This window comes from Megalops cyprinoides, chromosome 16 (genome assembly GCF_013368585.1).
Source record: "Megalops cyprinoides isolate fMegCyp1 chromosome 16, fMegCyp1.pri, whole genome shotgun sequence".
Lineage (NCBI taxonomy): Eukaryota > Metazoa > Chordata > Actinopteri > Elopiformes > Megalopidae > Megalops > Megalops cyprinoides.
This window is the reverse complement of record NC_050598.1, coordinates 144,996-172,268: the sequence shown is the minus strand read 5'-3', so window position 1 is coordinate 172,268 and position 27,273 is coordinate 144,996. Positions and strand designations below refer to the sequence as shown.

At 43.1% G+C, this 27,273-nt stretch overlaps 2 protein-coding genes across 2 annotated transcripts; both read right to left on the bottom strand.

The window, feature by feature from the left end:
- Positions 1-3,572: 3,572 nt before the first annotated feature.
- Positions 3,573-21,995, bottom strand: si:ch211-107m4.1 (heterogeneous nuclear ribonucleoprotein U-like protein 2). Its single transcript, XM_036547757.1, has 14 exons — positions 20,135-21,995; positions 19,177-19,297; positions 18,760-18,836; positions 18,485-18,624; positions 17,662-17,761; positions 15,590-15,702; positions 10,737-11,000; positions 10,426-10,548; positions 6,406-6,516; positions 6,021-6,189; positions 5,659-5,877; positions 5,367-5,437; positions 4,471-4,578; positions 3,573-4,319 (listed from the first exon to the last, which is right to left on the bottom strand). Exons 1-14 carry the CDS (start codon positions 21,165-21,167, stop codon positions 4,242-4,244), a joined length of 2,727 nt encoding a protein of 908 aa, XP_036403650.1. The 5' UTR covers positions 21,168-21,995; the 3' UTR covers positions 3,573-4,241.
- Positions 21,996-22,085: 90 nt separating this feature from the next.
- Positions 22,086-25,404, bottom strand: zgc:153018 (uncharacterized protein LOC767701 homolog). Its single transcript, XM_036548711.1, has 4 exons — positions 24,450-25,404; positions 24,213-24,350; positions 23,808-23,886; positions 22,086-23,561 (listed from the first exon to the last, which is right to left on the bottom strand). The coding sequence occupies exons 1-4, from the start codon at positions 24,770-24,772 to the stop codon at positions 23,355-23,357; spliced, it is 747 nt and encodes a 248-aa protein (XP_036404604.1). The 5' UTR covers positions 24,773-25,404; the 3' UTR covers positions 22,086-23,354.
- Positions 25,405-27,273: the final 1,869 nt, after the last annotated feature.

Below are 27,273 nucleotides of genomic sequence, written 5' to 3'. Positions count from 1 at the left end.
TCGCTTTATTGACTTTTGTCAAAATAGCCCCCATACTATTAAAAAAAATCAATATTCATGTAGCCATACAGTTTCTGTTAAATTAAAGCTCTACAGTCCCATTTTTTTCACCAAAACAAATTCCAAATCATCAAAGCATGATATGGGAAACTGAATATTTCTTCAAAATAATCTTTCACCCAGTTGTGCAAACAGCAGTTGTAATGTAAAATCTTTATACGTCTTATGTAAAAATTTCCCTCAGGTTTTCTTAAAAATATGGAAGGAACAATCACAAGTGAAGCAAAATAAGACTTTTTTCCCAAGTTTACAATCAAGTTTTTAATACAGTGTAGGACAGCCAGTCACAACCAATGAGGGAAGTGGTGGCTGTTGAAGGCAGATGCGTGCATTGCATCTTTGGATGTCATGATGTTAAAATCTATCAAATAACTAAACTCTGACTCCATTTTATGCCAACTTATATTTTAGTTCCCCAATTCCCAATTCTACTTAGCAACCCAGGAATTCTCAATTCGCTTTGGTTTGTAGGTGATCAGGCCACATAGTCCATGACGTAGGATACCGTACCAGCACATTTAATATAACTCACTGCCAGTTAGGCGGCCCATCTAGGGACTGCAGGCTTGTCAGAATAGTGCAATACTTAAGACTGACCAAGTATCAATGGGTTTCGAGCAGTACGGCAAGAACTTACAGAAAAACCTCAAATCCTGCTACATGCGTCGTTAGAAATGGTCAAAAGAGAAATCACAAACGAAGGTTAAGGCTAATATCTTTATTAACCAAAATTGTCCCAATCAGTTAGAAACTCCAATAACAGCAAGCAGTATGGTATAGTGCAAGTGATGATAAATACACATAGCCTACCTATACAGAGTCACGTGGCTACACACTTGGTGTGCAGGAGTTCATGCTGACGGTGCTCCTCGAGAGCAGAAATCTTTCCCTTTATATACCTGAACATCAAAGAGTTGATTGGCATGTGAGATGGGGTCATGGAAAAGTCCAAAATAGGTTTTGTCCTTATCTGGTAATTAATTAGTGGTGGTGTTTATTCTTGTCCTGTTCTCTGGGGCATTTGTGTCCAACCTTTTAGCTTTCTGAGCCAATTTTCAGAACAATGGTTAGGAGACCTCCTACTAGAACTATCACCCCTTTGCTACTCGCATTGTATGGATCAAAATGAGACCAAACAAGACACGTGTACCTTGAACCAAATAGAATATACAGACATAATAGTTGATCGCTGAGGATTGGGATTTCACCACTGGTCAGGAGGAAGGGTTTCTGAAGGATTTGGGGTCATCAAGATCCTGTGCCCTCTGACTCTCCCTACCCCCTGGTGACCCACCCTGTCATACAGTTCCTTGGTGTGGAGGAGCGGGGACACATTCCTCAGCTGGGTGGCTGTTGTTTATGGCCCAAGAATGCTTACTTGAGCAACAGTCCTTTATTTGGTGTGCCACAGTCCATATGTTGTCAGGCGTCTTCCGTTTCCACCTTACAACAGTATGCTCTTTCTGGATGGAAAAATCTAACAAATATTAATGAGGCAAGCATGTGATTATCTGCATTTGGATGGATGAAACACTGAAGAATATTCAGCAGTGGTGGGTTGCTCAGTAGTTCCACAATTCTGCTAAAAAGTGAATGTGGGGAGAAGGTCACCCAGACATATTTTGCCTCCAAAAGATGAAAAATATTCAAATACCAAGTATGTTTCTGTTTAGGAATTGTGACAATATGTCAAAGTGAATTTATCAATGATTACCAAAACCCCACATAGATTTTAAAGTTCAGTCAGCTGGTCAAAAAAATATACATTTCAAGTAGAACTCTTTTGGTGTTCTGAAGAACAATACTTTTTTTCTTGAGTAAGAAAAGACAATACACCCTCATTGAGAGCAACGTGTGCTGCTAAACTAAAGCTCACCACAGGGCACTTATGCAATCCCTGTTAAGTTTTAAGCTTTGACTGAATTCTAGGACTCAATACTGTAATTTGGGGGGAGGGGGACAGATCTTTCCCCTTTTTGTGTTTTAAACACAACTTAAACATCATCCTAAAACATCCTGCTCGTCAACACAGTGCAACTTTATAATAACAACATACACATCTCTCAGCATCCAGAACATGTTCAGCAACAGCATTTGGGGTAATAGTTCTCAAATTACCAAACAAGCTCTAACTACATAAACGCATAACATAGTGCAAATCAAGCTGCTTTCCAACCTTAATCATTTGTATTATTGCAAGTGTTATTAAAAAAACAACAACTATATTAAAAATAGCTCAACAAGACTTCCCAGCATCCAATTGTATGTTCACTTCCAGCAAATTCTGGAGAAAATTCCCTTAACTGTGTCAACCTGTGAGATGGAATCTCTTTCCCCCATCCTGACCCTTGTAGCCCTTTCAATTTTTAAGTGAATGGAATGCTCATTTTATTTGCCAGTCACTGCTATTTGATAGACAGCTCAATAGCACTCACAGGACTTTTTGTGAACCCTTCATTTAATAATAAGACCTCTGCCTTATTATTTTTTGTCATTAAAATCAATCATCTGGTATCCCAGATACAATCTATCCAACCAAGAACCTGAAAAGTCATTACAAAATAAATGCGACCTCACACCATTAAAATTTCTGTTCATGACTGGCAAACACTATCTGGCTGAAGAAATCACTTGGACATGAAATTATGTAAAACTGTCTGGCAAGCAGAGAGAGCTGGGTCATTTCACATGGGTTGAGAGAACTCCCTTGGACTGATGAACCCTGACAGTTAGAAGAAGCATTTGTTTTTTTTTTTTAGTGCAATGGCAAAATACAATTAACGATGATTGTTACCTTATCAAGAATAAAATAAAGAAAAAGCAGAATATACACTGAAATAATTTTATCTAGTAATCCCATTTATGGGCATCAGTCAAACAAGCCACTGAGAATAGGGAGGTGTGTAAATGAGTGTGCAGAGGACACATGCTCAGGGCCAAACCAAAAGCTTGATGAAATTCAGGGAAATATATCAAATGATCTGAAGAAAGCACTACTTATAGGCATGCGTAAATATGAAAGAAAAAATACAGTGTATCATAACCATAACCTAGAAGATAAGTGTTCATTTTCAATAAAAGTAATATCTGATGTTTACCAAAAAGGAGCTAAATGGCCAAAAAGGTTTGGTTTCTTGCATTCTGCACATTCAGACAAGGCTTTTTCTTCTTCCTTTTTTAAAAAACTAGTGCTTCCTTTAAACACCTTCCCCTTCCCAAAAGTAATGACTAACTTTAGTGTACTTACAGTATTCATCTTATCTGGCCTGAAAAAAGTGTCAGCTGACAATGGCAGGATTGACTGTGTGTGACGAGACATCTCATCTGGACCGTTTGAGTGTGTTGTTTTCTTGCTTCTGTGTGTGTCTGTACAGGTGCATGTGCATACATATGTGTGTGCATACATATCTATTTTATTTAGTATGTGTGCATGTGTATATGTGCATGCATATACTATATATATATATATATATACACACACACACACACATATACATATGTGTATGTGTGCATGTATGTTTGAGCATGTGTGTGTGTGTGTGTGTATGTGTATGTGTGTGTATACAGTGCTCCTGCATTAGGAAGCTGATGCAATCCATCCATGGGATGCCATGTTACAGAGAGCACACAGAGAAAAGTTCGGGCTCACTAGGGGAAGCACAACCTCTCAGCGCTCAAGCAAATATAAAAAGGAAGAATTGTGGATTCATCAAGCAGACGTTTGATGCATAAAACATATTTACACCGTATAAGACATCCAGAAAAATTTGGAAGACCCTTTTTTGTTTGTAAAAATTAAGACCCCAAGTTCAATTAGTCCAATTTACTTCACTTGTCTCTCTCTCTCAAAAATAATTAAATAAAATTCATTTCTGACTGTTGCAGAATGATTATAAAAGAAGATTTTCCAAGAGAAAAGTCACAAAAATTTATGAAAAGAAAAACATTTACATTTACCTGCCATTGGGATTTTACACAACAAACATAGATCTTTTTCATTTAGTCATCAGTGCTGGTTATTTCCAAATGAAAAAATAATACAACACTCAACTTCCCTGGAAGATGGAACAGAATTTGCTCTATTTTCATTTTATTTTCTGACTGATTTAAAAAAAATGGAGGTCAAAAAAGGGAGGAGAAATTATTTTAGCTGCGCTGTTAAGAGAGAAATCCTTTTTGATTCACCGATAACCCCGGTAGCTGCTATAACCATAGCTCTTGTTGCCATAGTGACCCTGGTCTTGGTAATACTGATTCCACTAAGGAGAGAGAAGAAAGAGAAGGAGGGAAGGTATCACAACACTGTGAAATGTTCAATTCATGACTATGATTGTCTGATAGCTTTTAGCAGGTTACACATCAGTGTGCATCTATTGCATTGCATCTGTGTGTGTACGTCCGTTTCCTCACCTCTCTGGTGTACTGGCGATAGTTATCTCTGTATCTTTGTGGGTCGTAATTGTAGCCGTAGAAAGGGTCAAATTCAGTGCGGTAGTTACTGTAGTATGGCTGGTAATCCTATTACAGAGGAGTGAAACACTTTAACTCAACTTCACTTGCTACAGCAGTTGTATCAAATATGAAGCAGGTAATATAATGCACTAATATGGACAGCGGGTGAATGTCCAGAACCCCAGAGTGTCAGAATGGATGTGTGCATGACCCCTGGCACTGCCAACTCCTTGCTGTGTCCTACCAGTACTTCCCCAAACTTTCTTTCAAAGCTCACTGACTCACAGGACCCAATTTGCTGTGGCCCTTACATTTAATTGAAAGTTACGTACATGTACAATTATTTTCAAGATATGGCTAACTGAAGTAGTCATTTTTTGCCAACCCAGGTGTCATCTGAGATCCTGTCATTTTCATATGTCCAAGATATGGTCAAAATCAATGCCAATTTATTGTGGCATTCACAGTGTTAATGTCAGCCCCATTTAACACTGAGTGACCAATCTGAGTGACCTGAGTCTTTTCAGAGACCTTAAAAATGATGTTAATCAGAGAGGCCATGTGAGGTGTCTCAATTTAAGCCCTGTGTCAGTGTGAACGTAGATTATGTTGTGTGCTGTTTACATTATTGTCATTTAGCAGATGCTCTTATCCAGGGCGACTTACAGGTTACAATTTTTACAAGTTACCCATTTATACAGTTGGATATTTACTGAGGCAATTCTGGGTTAAGTACCTTGCCCAATGGTATACCACCAGTGCCCCATCAGAGAACTGGACCAGCAACCTTTTGGTTAGGAGCCCTGCTTCTTTCCACTTTCCGCATTTTTCACCGTTTTGTTGTCTGCTCTCACCTCTCTGCGCTGTGGCCCCCAGTAAGGATGATGTCCAAATCCTCTTGGATGGTACCCTCCTCTGGGCCCTCCTGCACAGACACACACACATATGAGAGAGCAGCTGCTGCATGCACCAATGCTGGAGACCTATTACATGTTTGGAGAACAGCTTAGTCCACTCAGAACCATGTTGTTTTTTTCCATCAAGCTCACAGTGTGTTGTGGGAGGAATTCATTGGCTCAAATGAGAGCTTACTGTGACAATATGAGTGGGATTACCACGGCAACAAAGCTCTCGCACAGGATTTACCATAGCCCCATTCTCGGTGGTTGCGCCCACGGTGGCCAAGAGCGTGGGGGGGGGGCTTATTCCGTCGACTGCGGTGTTTCTTGCGTTTGGGCGGGGAAGGGAGCAGGCGGCGAGCCTCTTCCTTATATGCGCTCAGCAGTTTCTCTGTCTCTTCACGGGGCAGCTCCGGGAACAGCACTTCATCCAGGTAGTCCCCCTGCTCTGGCAAAGTGAAGCTCACTGCAGTGCCAGGAGGGAAGAGAGAGTCAGGGAGTGATCATTATTTCCTTACTCCTGCTGCTTCTCCACAACATCTCTATGCTTTTGACCTCCTCCTTCCTGACTGATCCTCCCTTCCTACTCTTCCCACCCTGCCCTCTCACCCTTGACTTTGAGGAGGGACATTTCGGGCACCTCCTCTCCTTCCTGGCGCTGATGTGCCTCCAGCCGTGCCTTCCAGTCCTCATCAGAGGGGCACACCACAACTGCCCTACGCTGGAAGCCCCCAAATCGCAGAAGCTTCCGCCTCTGTGCAGAGGAATACACATTCGCCTGGGGAACAGCAGAAACAGGACAGTGTTATGAAGGACAGCGATATAAAGGGGAGAGGGGAATTAGAGCAAAAGGTGAACACACAATTTTGACATGGAACGCTGTTACCCTCCTACTCTGTGTCCTGCAGTCTTCTCCCATATCCACCAATAAATCGCCCTCCTCTTTCCCTACCCCCTCCACCTACCCTTCCACCTCTCACCCCTTCTCTCTTACCTGGTCCAGGATGTAATTGCGACGTCTCCTTGCCGCTATCCTGATCAACTGGCTGAGGCACTGTGTCGCCTGTTGAATGGCCTGTTCCTTCTTCCCAGGTCCAGAAGCACACTGCACAAAGCACCAGATACAGCACTCACACAAAGCACCAGCAACAGATAGGGAGGAGATAAAGAGCGTACAGCGGGAACTGAAGGAGAAGATAAGGCAAGGTAAAGACAGCTACAGGAGGCAGCTGGAGCTAAAACTCCAGCGGAACAATGTGAGGGAGGATTGATTGGATTGAGGAGCATCACAGGCTACAAACAGACCAGGAGCCTGGAAAGAGAGGACAGCTTGGATGGGGCCAATTAGTTAAACCTGTTCTTCAACAGGTTTGATGAGGGGGTTTCAAATCACGCTCCCCCTGCTCCCCTGATGACTCCTCCACTCAACCTTCCTATCCTACCCCTTCCTCTTCTTCTTGAACTTTGTTAGAAAGCCTGTTCTGTACCCGTTTTTGCTGACTCTGCCTGCCTTGGATTACCCTTTTGCCTACTGCCCTGGATTTTTGCTGACCTGTTTGCCTGTATCGACCCTGATTCTTGCCTGCCGTTTGCCTGTCCCAATTGCCCGTCTGTCTTCCCAGTAACGCACTCTGCCTATAATCAAGATTCTGATTTTTGGCTGCCGTTTTGTATGTTGTCTGTTGTTTACTACTGGATTTTTCACTATTGACTTGGACTATTCTCTGACTTCGATTAAGCTTGTGATTATTTTGACTTGTCAACAAAGAATAGCCATTTTGTACTGCCTTTATTGTCTGTACCTGGGTCCTTTCCTCACAAACCCTGACAGACACTGCAAAGGCTGGTCCTGACTCACCTGTGGCCCTCGGTGAGGGCATCCCTAGACCCCTGCAGTTTGCCTGCAAAACAAAAGGTGGGTGTGGAGGATGCCATCATCTACCTGCTAAATTGTTCCTATGCTCACCTGAATTGGCCAGGCAACACAGTGAGAATCATGTTCTTTGATTTGTTGTCAGGGCACAGGCATGGACTCAAATGCAGACCAGGCGCATTCAGGTTCCAAGTGGTTTATTCAGAATCACAGGGCAAGTTCGTGGTGGCAGAACAGGCAGGGTCAAAATCCAGGAAGGCAATCCAAAGCAGAGCAAACAAGGAGCAGGGATCAAAATGGGAACAGGCTAGGTCAAAACCAGGCAGGCAGGCAGGCAGGGATGAGGTAGGCAGTCAGGCAGAAGTCAGCACAGCAACACGCGTAATCAGGCGGGTACGCAACAGAGAAAACACTGAGACGAATTGGCAACAACACAGAGACAAGCAGGATATATAAAGGGCTGGGCTGATGAGGAGATGGGATGCAGGTGGGCAGGCAAGCAGGTGGAGGTGGTCCAGAAATCAGGTGGGCGGGGACAGGGCGGAGAGCAGGGCAGGGCTGGAACACAAGGGAACTGTAAACAAAAGCACATGGATGACACTGACAGACAGAGAGAAACACAAAAACAACAGCTAGGGGGCCGAAGTACTGACATTTGTCCTGTGCATTCAACAATATCCAGCCTGCACTGCTGGGGAACAAACTGGTGATGATGCAGGTAGATGCCCCCCTGGCTTCTTGGATTATGGACCACCTGACGGGCCGGCCGCAGTATGTGCAACCTCAGAACTGCATGTCGGAGATGGTGGTCAGTAATACAGGCACCCCACAGAGGACAGTACCGTCACACTTCCTGTTCATCCTCTACACTTCTGACTTTTGCTACAACTCTGGAAGCTGCCACTTGCAGAAGTTCTCAGATGTCTCTGTAATTGTGGGCTGCATCAGCAGAGGGGAGGAAGCAGAGCACAGGAGTGTAGCGAACAACTTTGTTGAGTGATGTGAGCTGAATCACCTTCAGCTCAACATGAAAAAGACAAAGGAGTTGGTTGTGGACTTCAGAAGACGCAGATCAACCCTGACCTCTGTCTCCATCCAAGGCGTGAACGTGGAGGTAGTGGAGGAGTACAAATACCTCAATGTGTATCTGGACAACAAGTTCGACTGGTCCAGAAACACTGAGGCATTGTACAAGAATGGATGGAGTCGCCTGTATTTCCTCAGATGGTTCCACTCCTTTAATGTCTGCAGGAAAATGATGCACATTTTCTATCAGACTGTGGTGGCCAAGACAATCTTTTATGCTGTGGTGTGCTGGAGCAGCAGCGTGAGAACAGCTGATGTCAACAGAAACAACAAGCTCCTAAGTCAGGCTGGCGCCATCCTGGGAGCAGGGCTGGATTCTCTACTGAAGGTCTTGGAGAGGAGGATGCCCCACAAGCTGCTGAGTATCATGGACAATCCAGATCACCCCCTCCATGGCACACTGGCTCTCCAAAGGAGCACCTTCAGCATAGAGCTGGGCGATTTTCCCGATTTTCTTGATTAATTCAATTTATTTTTTAAAAAGCAGGAAAATCGTTCAAATCAATTAAAAAAAACTGAACTTGATAAACGTTCTCTAAGTAAACAGCAGCACCGTTTTTATTTCATTCAACGATTCATTTATTGGCTGGGGTGGGAGGCGGTGTTCTACTCGTCTGTCAGTCACACTACATCTTGAGTCTGTCGCGCGTGAATACAAAATCCCAGCACAGCAAGATGGAGGCAGGTAGCAGTTTACATCTGGTAGCAAAGAAAGGTGGAAATAAGGGCTGCCCCCAACTTAAGATTTTCCTAGTCGACTAGTAGTCGTTAGTTCAAGCCATTAGTCGACTAGTTGCCGCACGTTTATGATATTAATTTAATTATTTAAATATATATTTTTGGGCCATCTGAAAATAGTTTGAGTTCCAAGACTGAGGAAGAATGTTATAAGTAACATTGTCAACACTGTGCTACATTACAGAGAAATACAAAACCGTAATAATGAGCCTTTAAAATATAAATTTTACAAGCGCACACACAAAGCGAGCCGCCTGTTAATGACAATGCTAACGGCAAAAGCGGTAATGATTCTGAATGTGTCGGAACAAACAGCAAGGAGAATAAACATTTTGTTAATTTATTTCAACACAGTATAAGATAATACAACTTATGAACTTGTAACACCAACACAATAACTTATAAAACAAATGATATATAAAAAACAGCACATGAAGTTAAACATGCAGTAAGTGTGGGGACTGGGGAAGTTAATTAGCCTACCTCAAACACTTGGATAAGCCTAATAGCGCATATGCCAATATACTTATTTAGCTGCATATAGCCTTAACTTTGCAATTTGTTAATGTTAATTAGACCATTAATTATTTAGCATAATGGAATAACCCTTTTGCCGTAACAGCGAACAGTCACACTGGTGTGATTAGCCATTTAGCGCGTATGCTAAAACCGGTGCGATTAGAAAAGATCGGAAAAATTCTAGCTGATTTTAGCTTTGAGGAAACGTTAACGTTAAAATACATAGCAAATGCTAACTGAAAACTATGAGAAGCTTAATCACGCTAATGAAAACATAGCGAACCATGTAACGTAACAGCATGCTATATTGCATAAAAATAAATTATGTGCGAAAGGGATAATAACGTTAGGCTACTTAGGGGAGAGCCGGGACAGAAGTAACACTTTTCAGATAAATGCCATTTTAAAAGACAAAGTTACAGACAGAAACTAATTTTCGTTGTGATCAACAACTCACATGTGTGTTCTATCAATACCAGGTGCTATTTTGTACAAATGTCGAACGACTTTAGTATAATAATATAATTGGTACAGTTGTTATTGTAGAGGGATGAAAGAAACAACTGTTACAATCGTCCCGACAATGACTCCTGACAGTTAAACCTGACTTGCTTCTAAACTCTGACATGGAAAACTTCAGGATACAGTAGCCTACTAATTAATCTGTCAAATGATCATGACTATGACACATGAAACAATAGACACAACTTGTCATTCAAAAAAAATTACCACAGAGTTCTGCCTCACGCAGTGGACAGTGTGTGTGTGTGTGTGTGTGTACTGTGTAAGAGTTCTTACTCTCATGCAGCTGAGGATGGTGTGCGTGCCCAGGAGATTGTAGCGTTTCTCTGGATGCTCAGCCATGCGTGCCTGGGCCCAATGGGTCTTTCCAGCACCAGGCATACCCACCATCATCAACACCTAGCAACAGGAGAGCAGAGAGAGAGGGAGACAAAGACAGAGAGGAAGACAGCAGGTGAGAAAGAGAGGGAGAAGGAGAAAGAGAAGGAAAGAATCAGAATGAGAGAGTCACAGATTTAGCCACGAAATCAATTAACCCTTCAAAGGAACAGTGGACTCTTGGAAAAGTGGTGGGTGAGCTCCCTCACCTCACACTGCTGCTTGGAGACGGGGGGTAGTGGGGCACGCATGCGCAGCTCTGGAGGCAGGGATGGGAGCGGGGTGCACCCGCTGGGCCCAGGGTGCCAAGGTGGACCAGTTGGGTTCAGGTTGAGGCTCACACGGCAGTTCAGACACAGCACATGGGGGTGCAGCGCGTGGCCAGCCAGTGCACCCTGGCTCACATGGAACGCTATGCCCAAGGGGGTGCCATTCCGCTGGAAGGAGAGTTCCACCCCACTGTCTGAGAACACCTGGGGGAGGGGACAGACCAAGTCACAGCATATCAATGCAATCAAAAGTCAGAGGGCGATCTGAGTGATTCATGCTTGCTCCAAATGTCAAACAATGTGTATGGCTGCTGTCTCTACAGTATTCAGCTACCAATGCAGAAGTGTCACTGTGTCTTTAGAACACTGACTTTAAAGTGATAGAGGAAAGATGTGGCCTGGATGGGGATAAGTGACTGTAGAGTCAACAGGAACTGGATCAGTACCGGATGTGTCAGATAGCCTTTCCCCTAGCTCAGTCCTGTCAGAGCCTTCGCAGTAAGGCAATTGGGTTACGATTCGGGAAAACAGATGAAAACACAAGCCTTTGGTGCACCACCAACCCCCGGTTCACATCTCAAACAGGTTCTCCCCCCTCAGTAACACACCTGCTGAGAAACCTGTTAAAAGAGCCCTGATAATTGGTGATTCTATTTTGAGAAAGCGAATGTAGAGACTCCAACGACCATAGTTAATTGCATTCCCAGGGCCAGAGCATCTGACACTGAAGCAAATCTGAAAATGCTGGCTAAAGGTAAAAGTAAATTCTCTAAAATTATTATTCATGTGGGCACTAACAATGTCCATGTGAGACAATCAGAAATAAATAAGTTAACAATTAAATCGGTGTGTAAGTCCACAAAACATACGTTGGAGTTGGTAACTTTCTCCGGTCCCATCCCTATGAGGTGGGGTGATGAGATCTACAGCAGATGTCACTAAATTGTTGCCTGTCTAAGTGGTGCCCCTCCAATACTGTAGGCTTCATAGACAATTGGCGCACTTATTGGTGGAGGCCTGGTCTTTTAAAAAGAGCTGGCATCCATCCCTCGAGGGAGGGCGCAGCTCTTCTCTCTAGAAATTTGGCCTATAGCCTAAACATCTCAAAACTCTGACTCATCAGGGCCAAGACCAGGCAGCAGACTTTCTGTTTTAAACAGGTCTATGCTTCGTCCCTTGAACCACCACTTAAATTTAGTTCCATAGAGATGGTGTAAGTCCCCCGATCTTTGGTCCCATACTGTTTAAAGAAATCCATTAGAGACAACTTGAGGAAAATTAAAACAAATGGTCCTTGGATTGGTTTAATAAATATAAGGTCATTAAGACCTAAATCAATGCTAGTAAATGAATTGATTACTGACCATAAATTTGACATCCTATGTCTGACTGAATCTTGGCTTAAACCAAATGAATTTATTGCTTTAAATGAATCAACGCCTACCAGTAACAGTAGCTACCAGGTCCCTCGATCATCTGGTAGAGGTGGTGGTGCTGCTGCTGTATATAGCTCTAATCTTTGTGCCACTTTTAAATCTGGCTATAACTTTAATTCATTTGAATTGCTACTACTTAGCTTTGCACATCCTGACAAGACTGCATCTCAGGTGTTTATCCTTGTAATAGTTTACAGGCCACCTGGCCCTTTTACTGCTTTCTTATCCGAATTTGCAGATTCTTTCCAACCTGGTTGTCAACACAGAAGAGGTTGTGGTAGCAGCAATTTCAACATTCATATGGACAATGAACATGATCCATCTAGAGCAGCATTTTGTCCATTATCAACTTCATTGGATCCTCTCAATTTGTGTATAAACCCACACATTGCTGCAACCATACGCTGGATCTGGCCCTCACTTATGGCACTGAAATTAACAATGTAGTAACTGTGCAACAGAATCCCGTACTGTCGGACCATTATCTTGTGACTTTCAACCTTCCTTTAGCTCCTTATATGAACTCAGAGTCCATATTTTCTCTTAGGTGCACCATCTATTCTGCTACTACTAAAGCCTTTGTTGATGAGCTCCCTGCATCACACAGTCTGCACAATGAAGAATATTTAAACTTATGCCCCTAGTTTGGTTAAAATAAATCAACTCACCGAAAATACTGAGTCCACACTACATAATACCCCAGATGCTGTCGCACCCCTTAAAAAGAGGAAAGTCCCGGACAAAAAGCTTACACCTTGGTACAATGACCAGCCTGTGCTATCAAACAAACTGCACGGAAACTTGACAGAAAATGGCGCTCCACAAAATTACAGGTCTTTCTCCTGGCTTGGAAAGATAGTCTTCTAAGCTACAAGCATGACCTCACAGCTGAGAGATCTGTATATTTTCTACCCTAATAGAGAAAAACAAGGACAATCCCAGGTTCAGCTCTGTCGCCAGACTAAGAGCCCTGCATCAGCCAACCCTGCATAGCAATTCCCAGCCAATGAAGCAATTCATAGTAGCGATGACTTTTTTGACAGCAAAATCATAAAGATATTAGTGCTGACGGATAAATCGCATTTTCATCGTCATCGCGTTATGAACATGCGCGACAAACACATCGCAAAAGACTGCCTGAAACGCGATGAATAAGAAAAATCATTTTGTTTACACTCGCCATGCATTCACGCTCAGCATGCGAACATTTGACCTATCACAGGGCCGCCAATTTCGCTCCCTTTGTTTTGGCCAGCCATGAGCTATGCGCTCCCACCGCCACGTTCTTCTGGGTAACATGACGCGCTCCTTAAAACTGATGTTCCACCAATGAGCGGAAAGGAGCAGGGGCGTAGCGAGCGCTGGTTGAATAGGAAATAAAATGCACTAAAGAAGCGTGTCTGTGATAAACTACATTCGGCCTTTTCTACAGGGTTGCCAGTCTGATTTCAAGTGACGTCACATAAAAAGCTGAAATCGTGTTACACGCTATCAAAACCGATTCCCGACAAGGTTCGCTTTTGAAAAAGTACTAAAGCACCACTCTGCCAAGTGTTTACTTACAATAAACTGATAACCGTGGAAACAATCCGTGGCTAATTCTGCGCAGGAACGGGTGTTGAAATTGATGGCTAAAGTGCATGTTTCATTTTGTTAAGTTCGCGATCTCAGTAAGGAAACCAATGCTCCCAAAAAGAAGCATATGGATGTTTTATATTTTTGACAACCTTCTCTGCAAATTAATAAAATTACTATTAAGCAGATACAAGAGTAATGTCATAATACTTTTATTATTTTGAAATTTTATTTTAGATTTAGAATGTAAATTTTCTATAAAATATAATAGTTTAATGTAATGTAATTTCACATCCATCCAGATTTATTTTTGGCCCTTCATAGGAAAGAATTTGGGCACCTCTGGTTTAAAAGAAAACAGTTGGTTCAAAATGCAGCTGCTCATATTCTACCAGAACAAAGCGCTTTGAGTACATCACCCCAGTATTAGCCTCTCTCCAGTGGCTAACTATCAAATACCGCATTGATTTCAAAATACTTCCCCTTACATTTAAAGCTTTAAATGGGCTTGCCCCATTTAAAGCTTTAAATGTAAGGAGAAATATTTTGCCCCTTGCCCCTCCCTTCCCTTCATCTTAAGGACCTTCTTCACCCATATTCTCCAAAACGAACTCTACGTTCCCAAAGCGTGAGACTTCTCATTGTTCCAAGAGTGGGTAAAAGTACTATAGGCGGTACAGCTTTTTCTTATCGAGCCCCTCTTTTGTGGAACAATTTACCCACCAAGGTTCGGGGTGCACACTCTATCTCTCCACCTTTAAGTCTAGGCTAAAAACTTACTTTCAAATCTTTTCGTTAAGGGACGCGGCAAGGTGCTGACATTGATCGTAAAGTCTCTGGTGGACTAAGTGGTCATTGCTGTCACTACATCATGGCATGGTTACTCTGTGTTCAGCTGATCCAGCTGTGGTCTGGTGTTGACTGCCTTAGGGTGGTCCTCATGATTGTGCTGGCCCCTTGCCTCTCATCCCCTAGGTATGCTGCCATAGTGCTTATCTGCCAGGATTTTTCCTTATTACACACTTATCTTCCCTCCTCTGCTCCCCCCTGTCTTTATGCCTTTATGTTTTTCATTCTTGCAATTAACATCCACTAATCACTGTTTCCTGTCCCTGCTCCGGGTTCCTGCCTGGAGCTGTAGCTCAAGCACCACATCCCGATTTCCAGTTCAGCTACCTTGCTGCTCTGCTTATCAAGCCAACTGTGTGCCAAGAACCAGACATTCTAGGATTACATTTGATAATTACTCTGTTGTTAATTACTACTGTGTATCTAATTCAAATGTCTTAAAGTACATTATACAACTTCTGTAATTCTCTGTAATTCTATATGCCCAGTGCCAGCCAGCAGCAGATGGGCTCCCCCTCTGACCCAGGTTCTGCTCAAGGTTTCTTCTTGTTAATTAGGGTGTTTTTCCTTGCGACTGTTGCCTTGCTCTCAGGGGGTCTCAGGCCTGGGAACAATGTAAAGCTGCTTTGTTTACAATAGAAAGAAACAAAGAATAGAGGTGGATGGAGTTGGGGAAAGGAAGAGAGAGAGACAGTTTTCCATGGAGAAAGGAAGCAAAAGAGGGATAGCTTTGTGAGAGGAAAGGAAGAGGGACAACTTCCTGTGGGGGAAGGAAGAGAGGGGGAGACAACTTCCAGTGGGGAAAGGAAGATAGAGAGGACAATTTCTTGTGGGGAAAGGAAGAGAGAGGGGGGACAGCTTCTGCAAACTTCAAGATCAATGTGCTACTGGAATTTGCTGACCAAAATCACCCCCTTATCAAACACAACTTACAGCATAACAGCCAATGACATCACCCTCTGAGAAATGTTCTCCAAATTCCTCTTCCTTCCCAGCTGTCACCTTCCTACTCCTGCTGTCATAACCATAGGACAGCTCAACTTCGCCTTACAGATAGAGGAGAGAATGTTTAAACAAATACAGCTTAAGCAGTAAAAGACAAAAGACAAACAACTACTGAGCAAAATGTTAGCATGAGGTGCTATGTTTATCAATACCTGAAAATCCAAGAATGTGGGATTCTGGTTCAGCCAATAATACCCCTTTTCCACCAACGCAAACTACGTGCTAGTTCTGGGCTTGTGCTAGTGCCAGTTTGGAGCTGCTTTGGCGTTTGCTTGCAAACCTTCTAAGAACGGGTTTGCTTTTCCACGGGCAGAGAGCCACCATAGAGCCACGTCATTACGTTACACATCTGTATATGTCTCCGCTTTCCCGCTAGCGCCAAGCTAGCAGTGGTGGCTGGTGAGCTGGAAACAGGGGAAGTCGAAAAAAAACTACCTTTAAATCTATAATTACTTCAGCCTGTTCCCCTTTATCCTCCTTGATTAACAATAAAACAAATAATTCACAGAATAGTCGACACCAATCGCGAGAATAAAGTAAACGATTATGCTCGTGAAACAGGGCAGATTGTCTGTAGTTTGTGTGCTTGCGAAAGCTACAACGTGAGATTTATTAACAAGGATGGCAGCATTTATCAATTTAAATTCCGTTAAATGCTCATGACACATCACAGCTTTTGTGAGGTGTGTGTTCTAAATGTTACTGTTCATTGCACTCAGCCTAACCTAAAAGTTTATTCTCAGTAATTTAAATCGATTTAACTAAATTTAGCTCCATTCTGCAATTAGAATTTTGTAACACAAGAAAGCTATAATGCGACACATTTAATAGAAAACATTGGGATTACTTGCCTCTTAATTATTCAAATTGCCATCCTTGTTAAACAATCTCATGCTGTAGCTTTCGCAATAGCACACAAATTTCAGACAATCTGCGGTGTTTCGCGAGCATGTTTAGCGAACACAGTGTTTTGTTAGCTTGCAGCTGCCACTGCAAGCTAGCGGGAACAAACAACAACAATAAAAACAAGAGAACAGTGCTTTAAAAAAACTATACTTTATACTGTTTTTATTGTCCACTACACTTTTTAGCCTTTTGTGAAGCCAAATGTTAAGTGACATTGGTAGGTGAGGCAATGTTAGAAAGTGGAATGCTAAAGTTAGCTACTGTTACCAAGGTTACGGTAGCTGGCTAGCTAGCTGTTGGTCAGCAAACATTACCCAAGCAAGCATAGCTACTAATTTCTCATATTAATGATACGAAAGTCGAACGTAACATTGATATGAGAAATTAGTAGCTATGCTTGCTTGGCTAATGTTAGCTGACCAACAGCTAGCTAGCTAGCCATCAATGTTACGTTCATAACATCGATGTGAGAAATCAGTAGCTGCTAGGAAAGATATAGCTGGCTGGCAACAAGGCGAAACGCTAGACGCTACACTAGCTCTGGTTTTTTAAAATGGCGGTCACAAGGTTTTAGTTGGTCACGATAATCCCACCCCCAGCCCCTGACGTAGCTGTTCTTTGTTCCAGACCAGCAAAGAGTTAGTTCCGCTCTCGAACCAGTTTTCCTGACCGAGACCCGGTTCTTTGGCTGTCAAAATGCAAAGAACTGGTTGAAGATTACGCACCGGCTCCGAACCGGCCCTTGTTCCCCTGTTGGTGGAAAAGGGGCATCAGTGGCACAAGTTTGGCCTGGTGTTTGGTGCCCATTGTCAAAGAAACACTTGATAATCATAATGCTCACTTCCGCATAATATTTGGGTCTTCAGTGCCTAACATATTCAATCTTAACAAGCTGATGAATGCATTGATTTGCAGTGAATTCCCCTCTTAATGTATTGGTTTTATATTATCATAATGAATCATAATGAAAGTTTGTCTCCTGCTACCAAAGCACCAGTCCAGTGACTTCAGTGCTGAAGCCTCCCTGTTATGTATGCCCTGGCTAAAATTCTGGCTTTCCCTCATAGTCTGACTTCCACTCTTGCTCTACTCACCGAGCTGGAAGCTGGAGTTGTCCACAGACCAGCCCACTCTCAGAACATGAGTGTCCAGATCATCTGCCTTTAAGTCCGTTACTGGCAGCTTCTTCACGAACTACAGGAGGGAGAAATACAGGAATCAATACAGACAAAAACACATTGCTCATTTTAATGTTCAGTTACACCTCAGCACTTGTGACAATATCAAAGAAAAAAGCTGGGTCAACAGTAACACACATTCTTAGAAGATTGTTGAAGTTGAAGTTGTTTTTAGAATTCAAGAGGTTCTTTTTAAAAAAAGGTTGTAAACATAAAAAGAGGTTTGTTCCTGGCAGCAGTACTGGTGTAACCCTAAGTATGTGGACCACCAACCAACAATTAGTGCTTAATTATACTATCAGAGTAGAGGACACAGGTTAATTTTAGGGGACAATTTGTTTTAGGGGGAAGTTGTGTTTTTACAAGAGCAAATATATGTTACAGCCACCACAAACTTGCTGCAATTTGCTTACAGAGTGATTACATAGGTCATTTCTTAATGAATAAAATGCTATGGGAGATTCAACTCTAGTGTAAAGCAACACTCCAGAACAGTCAAGAGTACCAAGATCTGAAAAACAGCACTGCTTAGACAACTGTTCCAAAGCCAGTCCAACCTCCAGCTCTGTGTAAGGGCACCCTTCAAACACCACCACATACGTGATTATTCCCACAACGAAAGCTTGCTTTAAGTCTTTGGTGCTTTTATAGCGGCAGGTCACATGGTCACGAGTGGGGCGAAAAGCAGCAGGCAAGGTGAAAGAGCAAAAGGGTAGAGATGAAGAGATGGGGCCCGTACCTTAGCCTCAAAGCCAACATTTCCCCGGTCGACGCCGTGCGTCAGACGACATCCTGACCACAAGAGGGGAAACTTCTCTGAAAACACAGGCTGGCCACTGCAGCCATCTGGGTCCACCTCAAAGTGCAGGTCACAGTTATCTGCCATGATAAACATCAAAGGTCATAGTAATGGATAAAGACAAATAAAATGTGCATGATGTGTGCTTCCTGTGTTTAATATGAAGAATATGTGTATGTATCATACATCCAATGGGACAAAATGAAGGAACTCACATGCATCGAGTTGCACCAGCCCTTCATCCACATCCTCCTCATCCTCCCCCTCTGGTTCAGGCTCCGGGGACTTTGCCCTGTGGAGAGACATGTGGTGTGAATGAGACAGGCAGACTCACGCCCACCTGTTCACCACAAAGAAACCTGCCATTCTGAGGACCTTGCTGACTAAAACAACTCTCCCCACAGAGCTCCATGTACAACTGCTGACAGCCACAGTGCAGACCAGTTTAAGCTACTTGTAGTTAAACAATGTTAACTAAAATGGACTGAGGTGGGTGGGTCAAAGAGAGAGAGAAGCAGTGTGATGCAAACATTTCTAAAAAATAGGTAAAGAAGCAGCAGGTGCAACATGGAAATACAGAAATAAGAAAACAAAGAAAACATGGACTCAAAGCAAGGCCCCATGCTCCGTACCTGTTGTAGTTGATCTCCTCCTTGAATTCATAGTAACCCCTACCCCTCTCTCCATGTGACCTCTTCAATCCCCGCTGCTCTCGCTCCTCCACCTTCCCCTCTGGCTCTGACCCTTTGGACACTACAGCCAGACAGAAAGTCCGAGAGAAAGACCCAAAATAAATAAAACCTGAGCTAAACTGTTTCCACCCATCAAATATAGTAGGTGTTACATATAGCTGTCTTACAGATAACTCACAAGAGGGATTAAACGCTCAAGCAAACACTAAAGGAGCCACAGAAAACCAACGCATGAAAACGCGACGTGTTTATCACCAGTTCTCCCTCAGTCATAGCGCAAAAGTGTTTTATAGAACGCTGACGCAAGCTATTTGTCAGCCAACATACAAAAATCTAGCATGAAAAATGTAGCTGTACTGTTCATCAGGCCTGAGTCAGACGCATGTGTGGTTTTACATACAAGAACAACTCCGATACACTGACAATAGTTGCGAGGAGGAGAGGGGGACACAGTTCCATGGCGATTTCACAGGACTGCACGTCACATTCGGATTACACATTAAAGTCCTGAAAGGAGGTTCGACCGTTCGCCCAATTTAACTACATTATTCTTAGAATATATTGATACCTTTGCTGTCATTTCACATTAAGAGAAATGCTGTTCACAAAATTTAATCGTAATCACTGGTTTTGAATCTTAAGTGATTAAACCATAGACATGTGAATAATGCACAGCTGAAGAAGAGTGAGCAAGTCTCTCTCACGGCCGTTTAAACGTGTTTATGACACGTCCATTCCATGGGAAGCAACTCCGCGCAATGCCGTTTAAACAGCTTAGTTAGCCAACATTAGAAAATCGGTTAGTTTTACTCTCTCATTTCAGTAAATTAGCGGCATATTTTCAGTAAACACATAAAAATAAACACGGTAGAATCAAGACCTTGTATGCAAGGTTCACCTGAGCTCTCGCTGGGTTGACCCTCCCTCTCCGGTTCAGACCCCGTCTCATCGTCGCTGCCTTTCTCAGCCACCATAGACCAGTCCACCGCAGCCCCGTTGTCGCTTATTGCCCCGGAATGGCTTTGTTTCCCTGTGCCTCCGCTGAAGTCTTTTTTCCCCTCCTCTGTATCTTGCATTAAGACGATCGTCTTTGGTTTGGCTACGCTTGCTCGGTTACCGATGAGGCTGGCCGAAGTCTTCTCATCTGATTTGGCCTGCGGAAGTTCTCTCTTAGCCGGCGAAGCCCCCGCCCCAGTTCCTGGTTCGGAGGCCTGCTTGATAAAAGCCGGAGCTGAATTTTGCGGAGACTGTGCACTGCTATGTTGACTATGTGATTTTGGTTGTTGCACCTGCCCGAACTTTGTTTCCGCCAATGTGCTCTCGGGCCGCAGTACTGACCCAGCTCTTCTCCAGACTTCTCGGGAAAGCGAAGACGACTCTCCAGCTGAGATGGGTTTCGTTGTCGCTGCTGCTTCCACTCGATCAGGCTTACAGGGGCTGCTGTCAGCTGGTGTTTCCAGCAAGCACCGGGCTGCATCGTTTTTCACCTGCGTTAACCCTGGAAACTTAGGAAAGTCAGCTTCTAATTCTGCTATTGCCGGCGCCCTCGCAGGTAACGACTGTTTGGTATGACCTAAGCTGGCTATGGGTGTCCCGCGTACCTGTGCGGAATCTGTTCCAACAGCGTTAGCTTCCACTTTCTTGGTAACTTCCACTGCCCCCGCTGGCGCCGAACGATTCGCTGCTGTCAGTGTGTCCGCCACCAGTACAGAGAGAACGTGGTCATCCTGCGGTTGTTTCACCTCGTTACCCCTGATTGGGCCCTCGTCATCCCCGACCTCGGGCGACTCCGCAGACTGGGTTTCGGCCTCGATGGCAAACATCAACCGCTCCACAAGCTCGGCCTTCAGCCCTTTCGTGTCCAGGCCTCTCTGTTGGAGCCTGGCCCGTAATTCAGCCACTTTCATCTTTTTCACTTCGGCCAAATTCATTTTCAGGAAAATATGTTTCCCTTAATTTCTTCCGATGTATCCAGTTCCCCCCTCCCCGGAATTAAAATGTTATCACTGTAGAAGTCCGTTACACTTCGTAAATAATACGTCGCCTGATGGCACACTGTAATAGTAAGCGTTTTTTTTCTACTTTGTGATTGGTTTAGCCTCCGGTCATCCCGCCTAAACGTTCAAAAAACTTGGTTTACTATTGGCGCAAAATTAGAAACTCCGCCCTTCGACATGCTCTGCCTTCAAACTGGTAAGATCAGTCAACAATTTTTTAACCGAGAATATGGGACACAGACCATGTTACATGATGTAGCGTCGTTAGGCCTGGGCGTCCGAGGCTACAGCCCAAAATGTTTTATGAATAGCCCCGGATCTCAATTATGATAATAATAATAATTATTATTATTTACAAAAATAAGAATAATAAAAAATAGCCCCGGATCTCTTCACCTGTCATTCCGGTCATGAATTAAAGCCCTCGAAAATAATATGATATCGTTGATCAAAAACGCAAGTACGTTTTGGGTCCTCTGTGTGTCATTCAAGCAACAGATCTACTTCACACTACTTGGCACGCGCGCATTTTGTGTGAGCACGAGACAGACTGTTGCAGTAGCAGCAGATGAGTCAGGACGTGAGAGTGCCACTGCCTCATCTACAAGCTGAGGTTGGTGAAGAAGAGGGCTCTTTAGCTAGCTAGCTAGTCTAGCTCAGTGGTTCTCAAACGTTTTTGTCATAAGGCACATCATTTATGAAAACAAGTATTTCCAAGGCACACCTTTACATATGATTATAGCTATGTAAATAATCGTAAATAAGACCAGTAGGTGATTTGTTAATTTTTAACAGGGGAGATGGCAGATGCACACACAGCACTCTCTCTGCTATTACCTAGGGGATGGAGAGGGGGGATGGCAGGTTAACAAGGGGGATGCATTTTGGTCACTTTGCTAACAAGGGGGATAGCATCCCCCCTCAAATCGCCTACTGAATAAGACTAATTCCAAGGCACACCTGGCCAGCTCCCAAGGCACACATAGTTTGAGAACCAAGTTGGTTTAGCTAGCCTGCACTCACTATGACATTAATGAGGAACATGGGCTAAGCATAGAAAGAAAGTGGGATGACCTTACTTAGCCTTTGTAAAATCCAATTGATAAGTCTTCAAGCCATAATTCATTTCCCCTGACGCATATGTATGAAGCATATGCATCTCTGCAACTGATTTGGCGATTGAAATATGTATTCCACTCAGATGGATAGCTAACTGGGTAGCTACCAGGCTACCGTAGTTTAACGAAGTTGAATGAGAACTCAGGTTGCACTCATTTTGTTTATTTTGATTTAATGTTGTGAAAGCCAGCCTACGCACCTGACCGGAACCTTTTGGTAGAGCACAATATCTCACATCTTATATTCATTTTACTCTGAAATAACTTGACACTGGTGCATTTAGCTCCCGAGTGGTTCAGTCAGTAAAAGCACACTAATTTAAAATATAGACTGAACGCTACGACCCGGGTTCGATCGCAGCCGTGTCACTAGCCGACAATGAGCACATTGGCTTTGTTCCACCGGGGATAGGGGTGGGTACGTCGGCTGGGGCCTTGGTCCCATTAGCAACAGCGACCCCGAACACGAGCAATAACTGCTATGAGACAGGGTCTGGGACCGGACCTAGATTAAAGTGTTTAAGTATTTGATTCACAGAGGCTGTGTGGTATATGGTATGTGGTAATTTGCTTTGCACTGTTCTCTGAAATTATGCTACAAGCACTTAGTCCCCCTGGATGAGGGTACTAAGTAAATAAAAAGTAATCATTGCATGGTGCACCAAAGCATTCCAAGATGGCTTCTGTTTTTGCACTAAAAGCAGTAAAAACAATAATATACACTGGACAGTCTCTATAGCATAGGTGTACTGGGATGGCTGGTGTACTGTACACCATATGACTAGAGGGGCATATCCCATACCTATACAGCACAGAAAATTGGGTCCTTTTGGCATTTCCTACAGCTTACAGGAAAAAAAAAACAAAAACAAAACAGAGTTGCACATTGGCACTAATATCTATACATCTACCCTCTTCCAACAAAAGCCTGCCTGTTGTGTGTTATTTTCTGTTTGGGTCTGTGGTGTGGGTGAGTTGTACATGCATATGTATACTGTAACTGTTAGATGAAGACGCTAGGTGCCTCCTGTGGGTGCAGGTGGGGGTGTGGGTGTGGCAGGGTGTGTTTTGGCGGGGAGCACCCTAGCAGCAGCTCCTTTTCTCTGGACAAGCATGGGCCCCTGATCTGCTGGCTGTGGGAGTGGTAGAGGCGGAGGAAGGACAGGATGGCATGAGCCAGCCAAAGCACCGTCACACACCAGAGAGAAGCCTACAGAGAGAAATGAGAGATTGAGCTGCATGCTAGTAGACATGCACCTCAACTTTGTGCATAGTAGCAAATTAAAAATCCAGTTTGGGGAGAGGACAGAAAGACATCTCAGATGTCATCATGCTGACGTTAACTTCTTGTTGCTGCGATGCTGTAGAACTTGCCAAACAATAACATGCATGGAAATGTATCAATGTGTTACAGAGTGCAAAACTGAACAATGATAGGTTTTAACAGCAGACATACCTGTGCACACGTGAGTTCAGTGTAGAAAGAAGAAGTGTCCACATCCAAGTACATGGGAACAGACTGGACCTCTCCACAACTGGTGAGTGGGATAGAACAGAATAAATTATGAGTATCCATATCAGTGTGATACATAATATATATGATAGTCCTACCTGTGATATTTACTACAAATAGTAAGAATTTCTTTCTGGACATACAGAAAAAAATGATAAAAGCTTAACTTATAAAAGTTAAACGAATAAAAGCCATGAACTTGAGGAACCCAAAACAATTCATGACTTAATTTATCCATCTCGCAAACTCCCCCTAAATTATATTTGATGTCTGGAGGCTGTTTCTGGAATGTAGGTGTGCAACTATCAGCGTGAATTTAGTGTGTACGGCATTGTAGTATTTAGCTACCTGTATAACCGCCTGTTATTTTCGGTGACGGTACGGCACCATGAGAGCAGACCCAGGCTGAGGGAGACGCTTGTGCCACCGGAGAGAAACAACACACACAGACTCAGCAGTAGCGTCAAGAACGCTGAGAACAGGGTGCTAACGGGAAAAAAAACGACGTTAAGTTGTTTCCGTACTTTAATAGGCATAGTTAATGTAATTATGTTAGAATTTTCCCATTATCAATCAGTTACTCACTCGTCATGCCGTCGATGCAGGTAAAACAGGCTCCGCCAACCCTGCGCCGCGCAGTAGATCACCGTGAACACCCCGACAAATGTAGCGAACTGGCATGCGGCAGGCGGCCCCCACTCCTGCACAACCAACCGCGCCACTCCTTCTGAGTCCTCCCCGACGCTGGTACGATTCTCCAACCGCCAGAACCCTTGCGTAAATAGCGCGCACCGCCCTTTGAAGTCCGATCCGTTCAGAGCGAGCGGGATCACCACCATTAACCCAGCGAGGACGGAAAGTGTGTAGACAGTGCAGTGAGCTAGCAACAGTCGCCGATCTAGCTCCATAGCAGCGTCTGTCAGAAGCTGAAAGCACGTTAAAATTTATTAAAAAATACAGAGACTCTGTATCGATCTTAAGATATTAAAGATAATAGGAGGTATCTTGATTATGTTTCCAAACAAGGATACTTCAAGCTATGCCTGGGTCGCCTGGAGTTTATACGCGATTCCGTTAAATAAGGTGCCACTATGCTGTAACGGTACATAGACTGACTACCACATATTTGGCTGTGACGCACTCAACACATCACACATGTAGCAAGCAAGTCTAGGTGTTCTAGATTAGTCCGTGAACCCATTCCTGTACATTCGTGATCAAATTAGAAATTCGGTTATTCGCAGCTCTCAACATTTTCTTCGACAATTTGCCTGTAAGTATCAGTTCTATTAACTCGCAAAAATATGCCATAAAGTAGACCACAGAAGGGCGGAGTTACTTCGCGGAGAAAATCCCAAATCTGAAGGCAGATGTGACACGCCCGCCCGTCGCCTGTGGTTAGTTACCCAGTAGAAGTTATTCAGTAGAACAGTCACGCTTTGCATGAATGTTGTCACGTTCGGTTTAAAACAAGGAAACCATTCAATTTTAGATTCACTCACTTGGCATTTGATATTGCTGCTTCAATATTACTGTTTCAACAATACAAAGAATAGTTTTTTATTCTGTTGTCAGTGCTCAGTGAAATAGCTGTGACGTTTGGGTAATCTCAAAAGCGGGACAAGCGGGGAACGTAATTAGTTTTGCATATAAACCACATGCAGACTATTCCTATTCGTAAGAATCCTTATCATTTTCTTACTTCCTTATTTTTCTAGGAAGTATGGGTGGAAGGGAGGACAGTCACTGCTTTTTGCTTCCCAGCATATGTTATTCTTCCCTGGTAGAAATATGTGAGGAGATGTACCCGTACAGACCAAATACAGTGGTGTGAAAAAGTATTTTCCCCTTCCTGATTTCCTCTTTTATTGCATGTTTCTCTCACTGAATGATTTCATATCATCAAATAAAATTTTATATTAGACAAGGGAAACCTGAGAAAACACAAAACATAGTGTAAAAATCATTATTTTATACATTTAATAGAAAAAGCCACCAATTACGGTCCTTATTGGTCCTTTGAAAAAGTAATTGCCCCCTTAGTTCTAAAACAAAGAAATCAACAAAATTTTAGTTGCTAATTACACAGCCAGGCTTGCTCAAACCTTACCATCAGAGAGAAGTAGTCACCGCAAAGCTTCTATAGGCACATGATCAAAGGAAATTCCTGCTGAGGAAAAAACTGCTGAGGAAAGAAGTTATTGAGATATATCAGTCTGGAAAGGGTTACAGAGCCATTTCTAAGGTTCTTGGACTCCACCAAACCACAGTGCAAACCATTATCTCCAAATGGAGAAGACTTGCAGTAGTGGTGAATATTCCCAGTCTACGACCTCACTTTTCAGATGTAATTTCTTAAGTAGAAAAAAAAACACTGTCTAACATTCAGGCCAATATGAAAAGTCCAAGTGTTTCTTCAACAGTATTTAGTGTGTTAGTTGTGGCAATAGGTCAAAAGGTGCAGGAGAAAGTTCTACTTTAAGTGCTACAAACTGACTGTATCTTAGCAGCCATGCCATTTGGACATTGAACTATGTGTTCATTTTCCAGTTAGGACCTGATATGTAATGATGTAATGACCTTCAAAAAATTGGTCGCAATATCTGCTTTTCTTTGTGTGGTCTGTGCCTTGTGATGTCCATTAGCACAAAATGTCATTAAAATCTAAGTACATGGACACATGGGTGTTTAAACCTGTTTTTCAGTATAGCACCAAAGTGGCCAAATTTCATTAAACTTAGTGTGTGCCACCCAGGCCTAATTGTAAGCATGTCTATCGACTTTTAAGCCAATGAACAAAAGCATTGCAGAGATATGGCCACTGTGGGTACACTGCAGCCACATTGTTCAACCTGGCAACTATCCTTTAACAACTGTTAAAGACAATGGTCCAAAGAGGTAATACACAAAGCCTCATTGTGCCATAACTCTAGGAGGAGGTGGTTAAATGTGTTTTTGACAAAATCAAAGATGGATGAAACACAAAATGGCTGATGTGGAGGTTTCATAAGTTCCCAGATAGGATCCTTAACTTTGATGAAGCACAAGAAATTTAGTTTAGATATCTGCTTGTCTGCCCGAGTAATGGGTATTTTAATGATTTTTAATGGTATAGCGTCCCCAAGTGGCCAAATTTCATGAAACTTGGTGCATGCCCAGTGTTGCTAATACCAACAAAGTTTACCAAGTTTGACATCACTCCAACAAAGCATTGAGATATGACTCGCTTCCTGCTTTGGTGTCTTCACCATGGAATTTCATTGGATGACAGCGGCCGTATCATTTGCCCTAGCAAAATTCTTTGAATAACTTTTGGTCAGAATCCTCTGTAGATAGTACGGACCAAATTTGGTGGTGATAGGATCAACGGTCTAGGACTAGTTCGCAAAAGTAGGTTTTTCGTAAAATT

Excerpts from the sequence above, each read along its gene's own strand:
- si:ch211-107m4.1 (XM_036547757.1), bottom strand. The coding sequence starts at position 21,167 with ATGAATTTGGCCGAAGTGAAAAAGATGAAAGTGGCTGAATTACGGGCC. Across the intron at positions 15,703-17,661 it reads CAACTCCAGCTTCCAGCTCG|GCGAAGTTGAGCTGTCCTAT; the intron begins GTGAGTAGAGCA and ends TCTATCTGTAAG. Across the intron at positions 5,878-6,020 it reads GTCCCTCCTCAAAGTCAAGG|TGAGCTTCACTTTGCCAGAG; the intron begins GTGAGAGGGCAG and ends CTGGCACTGCAG.
- zgc:153018 (XM_036548711.1), bottom strand. The coding sequence starts at position 24,772 with ATGGAGCTAGATCGGCGACTGTTGCTAGCTCACTGCACTGTCTACACA. Across the intron at positions 23,887-24,212 it reads AATAACAGGCGGTTATACAG|TTGTGGAGAGGTCCAGTCTG; the intron begins GTAGCTAAATAC and ends CCCACTCACCAG. Across the intron at positions 23,562-23,807 it reads CTGAACTCACGTGTGCACAG|GCTTCTCTCTGGTGTGTGAC; the intron begins GTATGTCTGCTG and ends TTCTCTCTGTAG.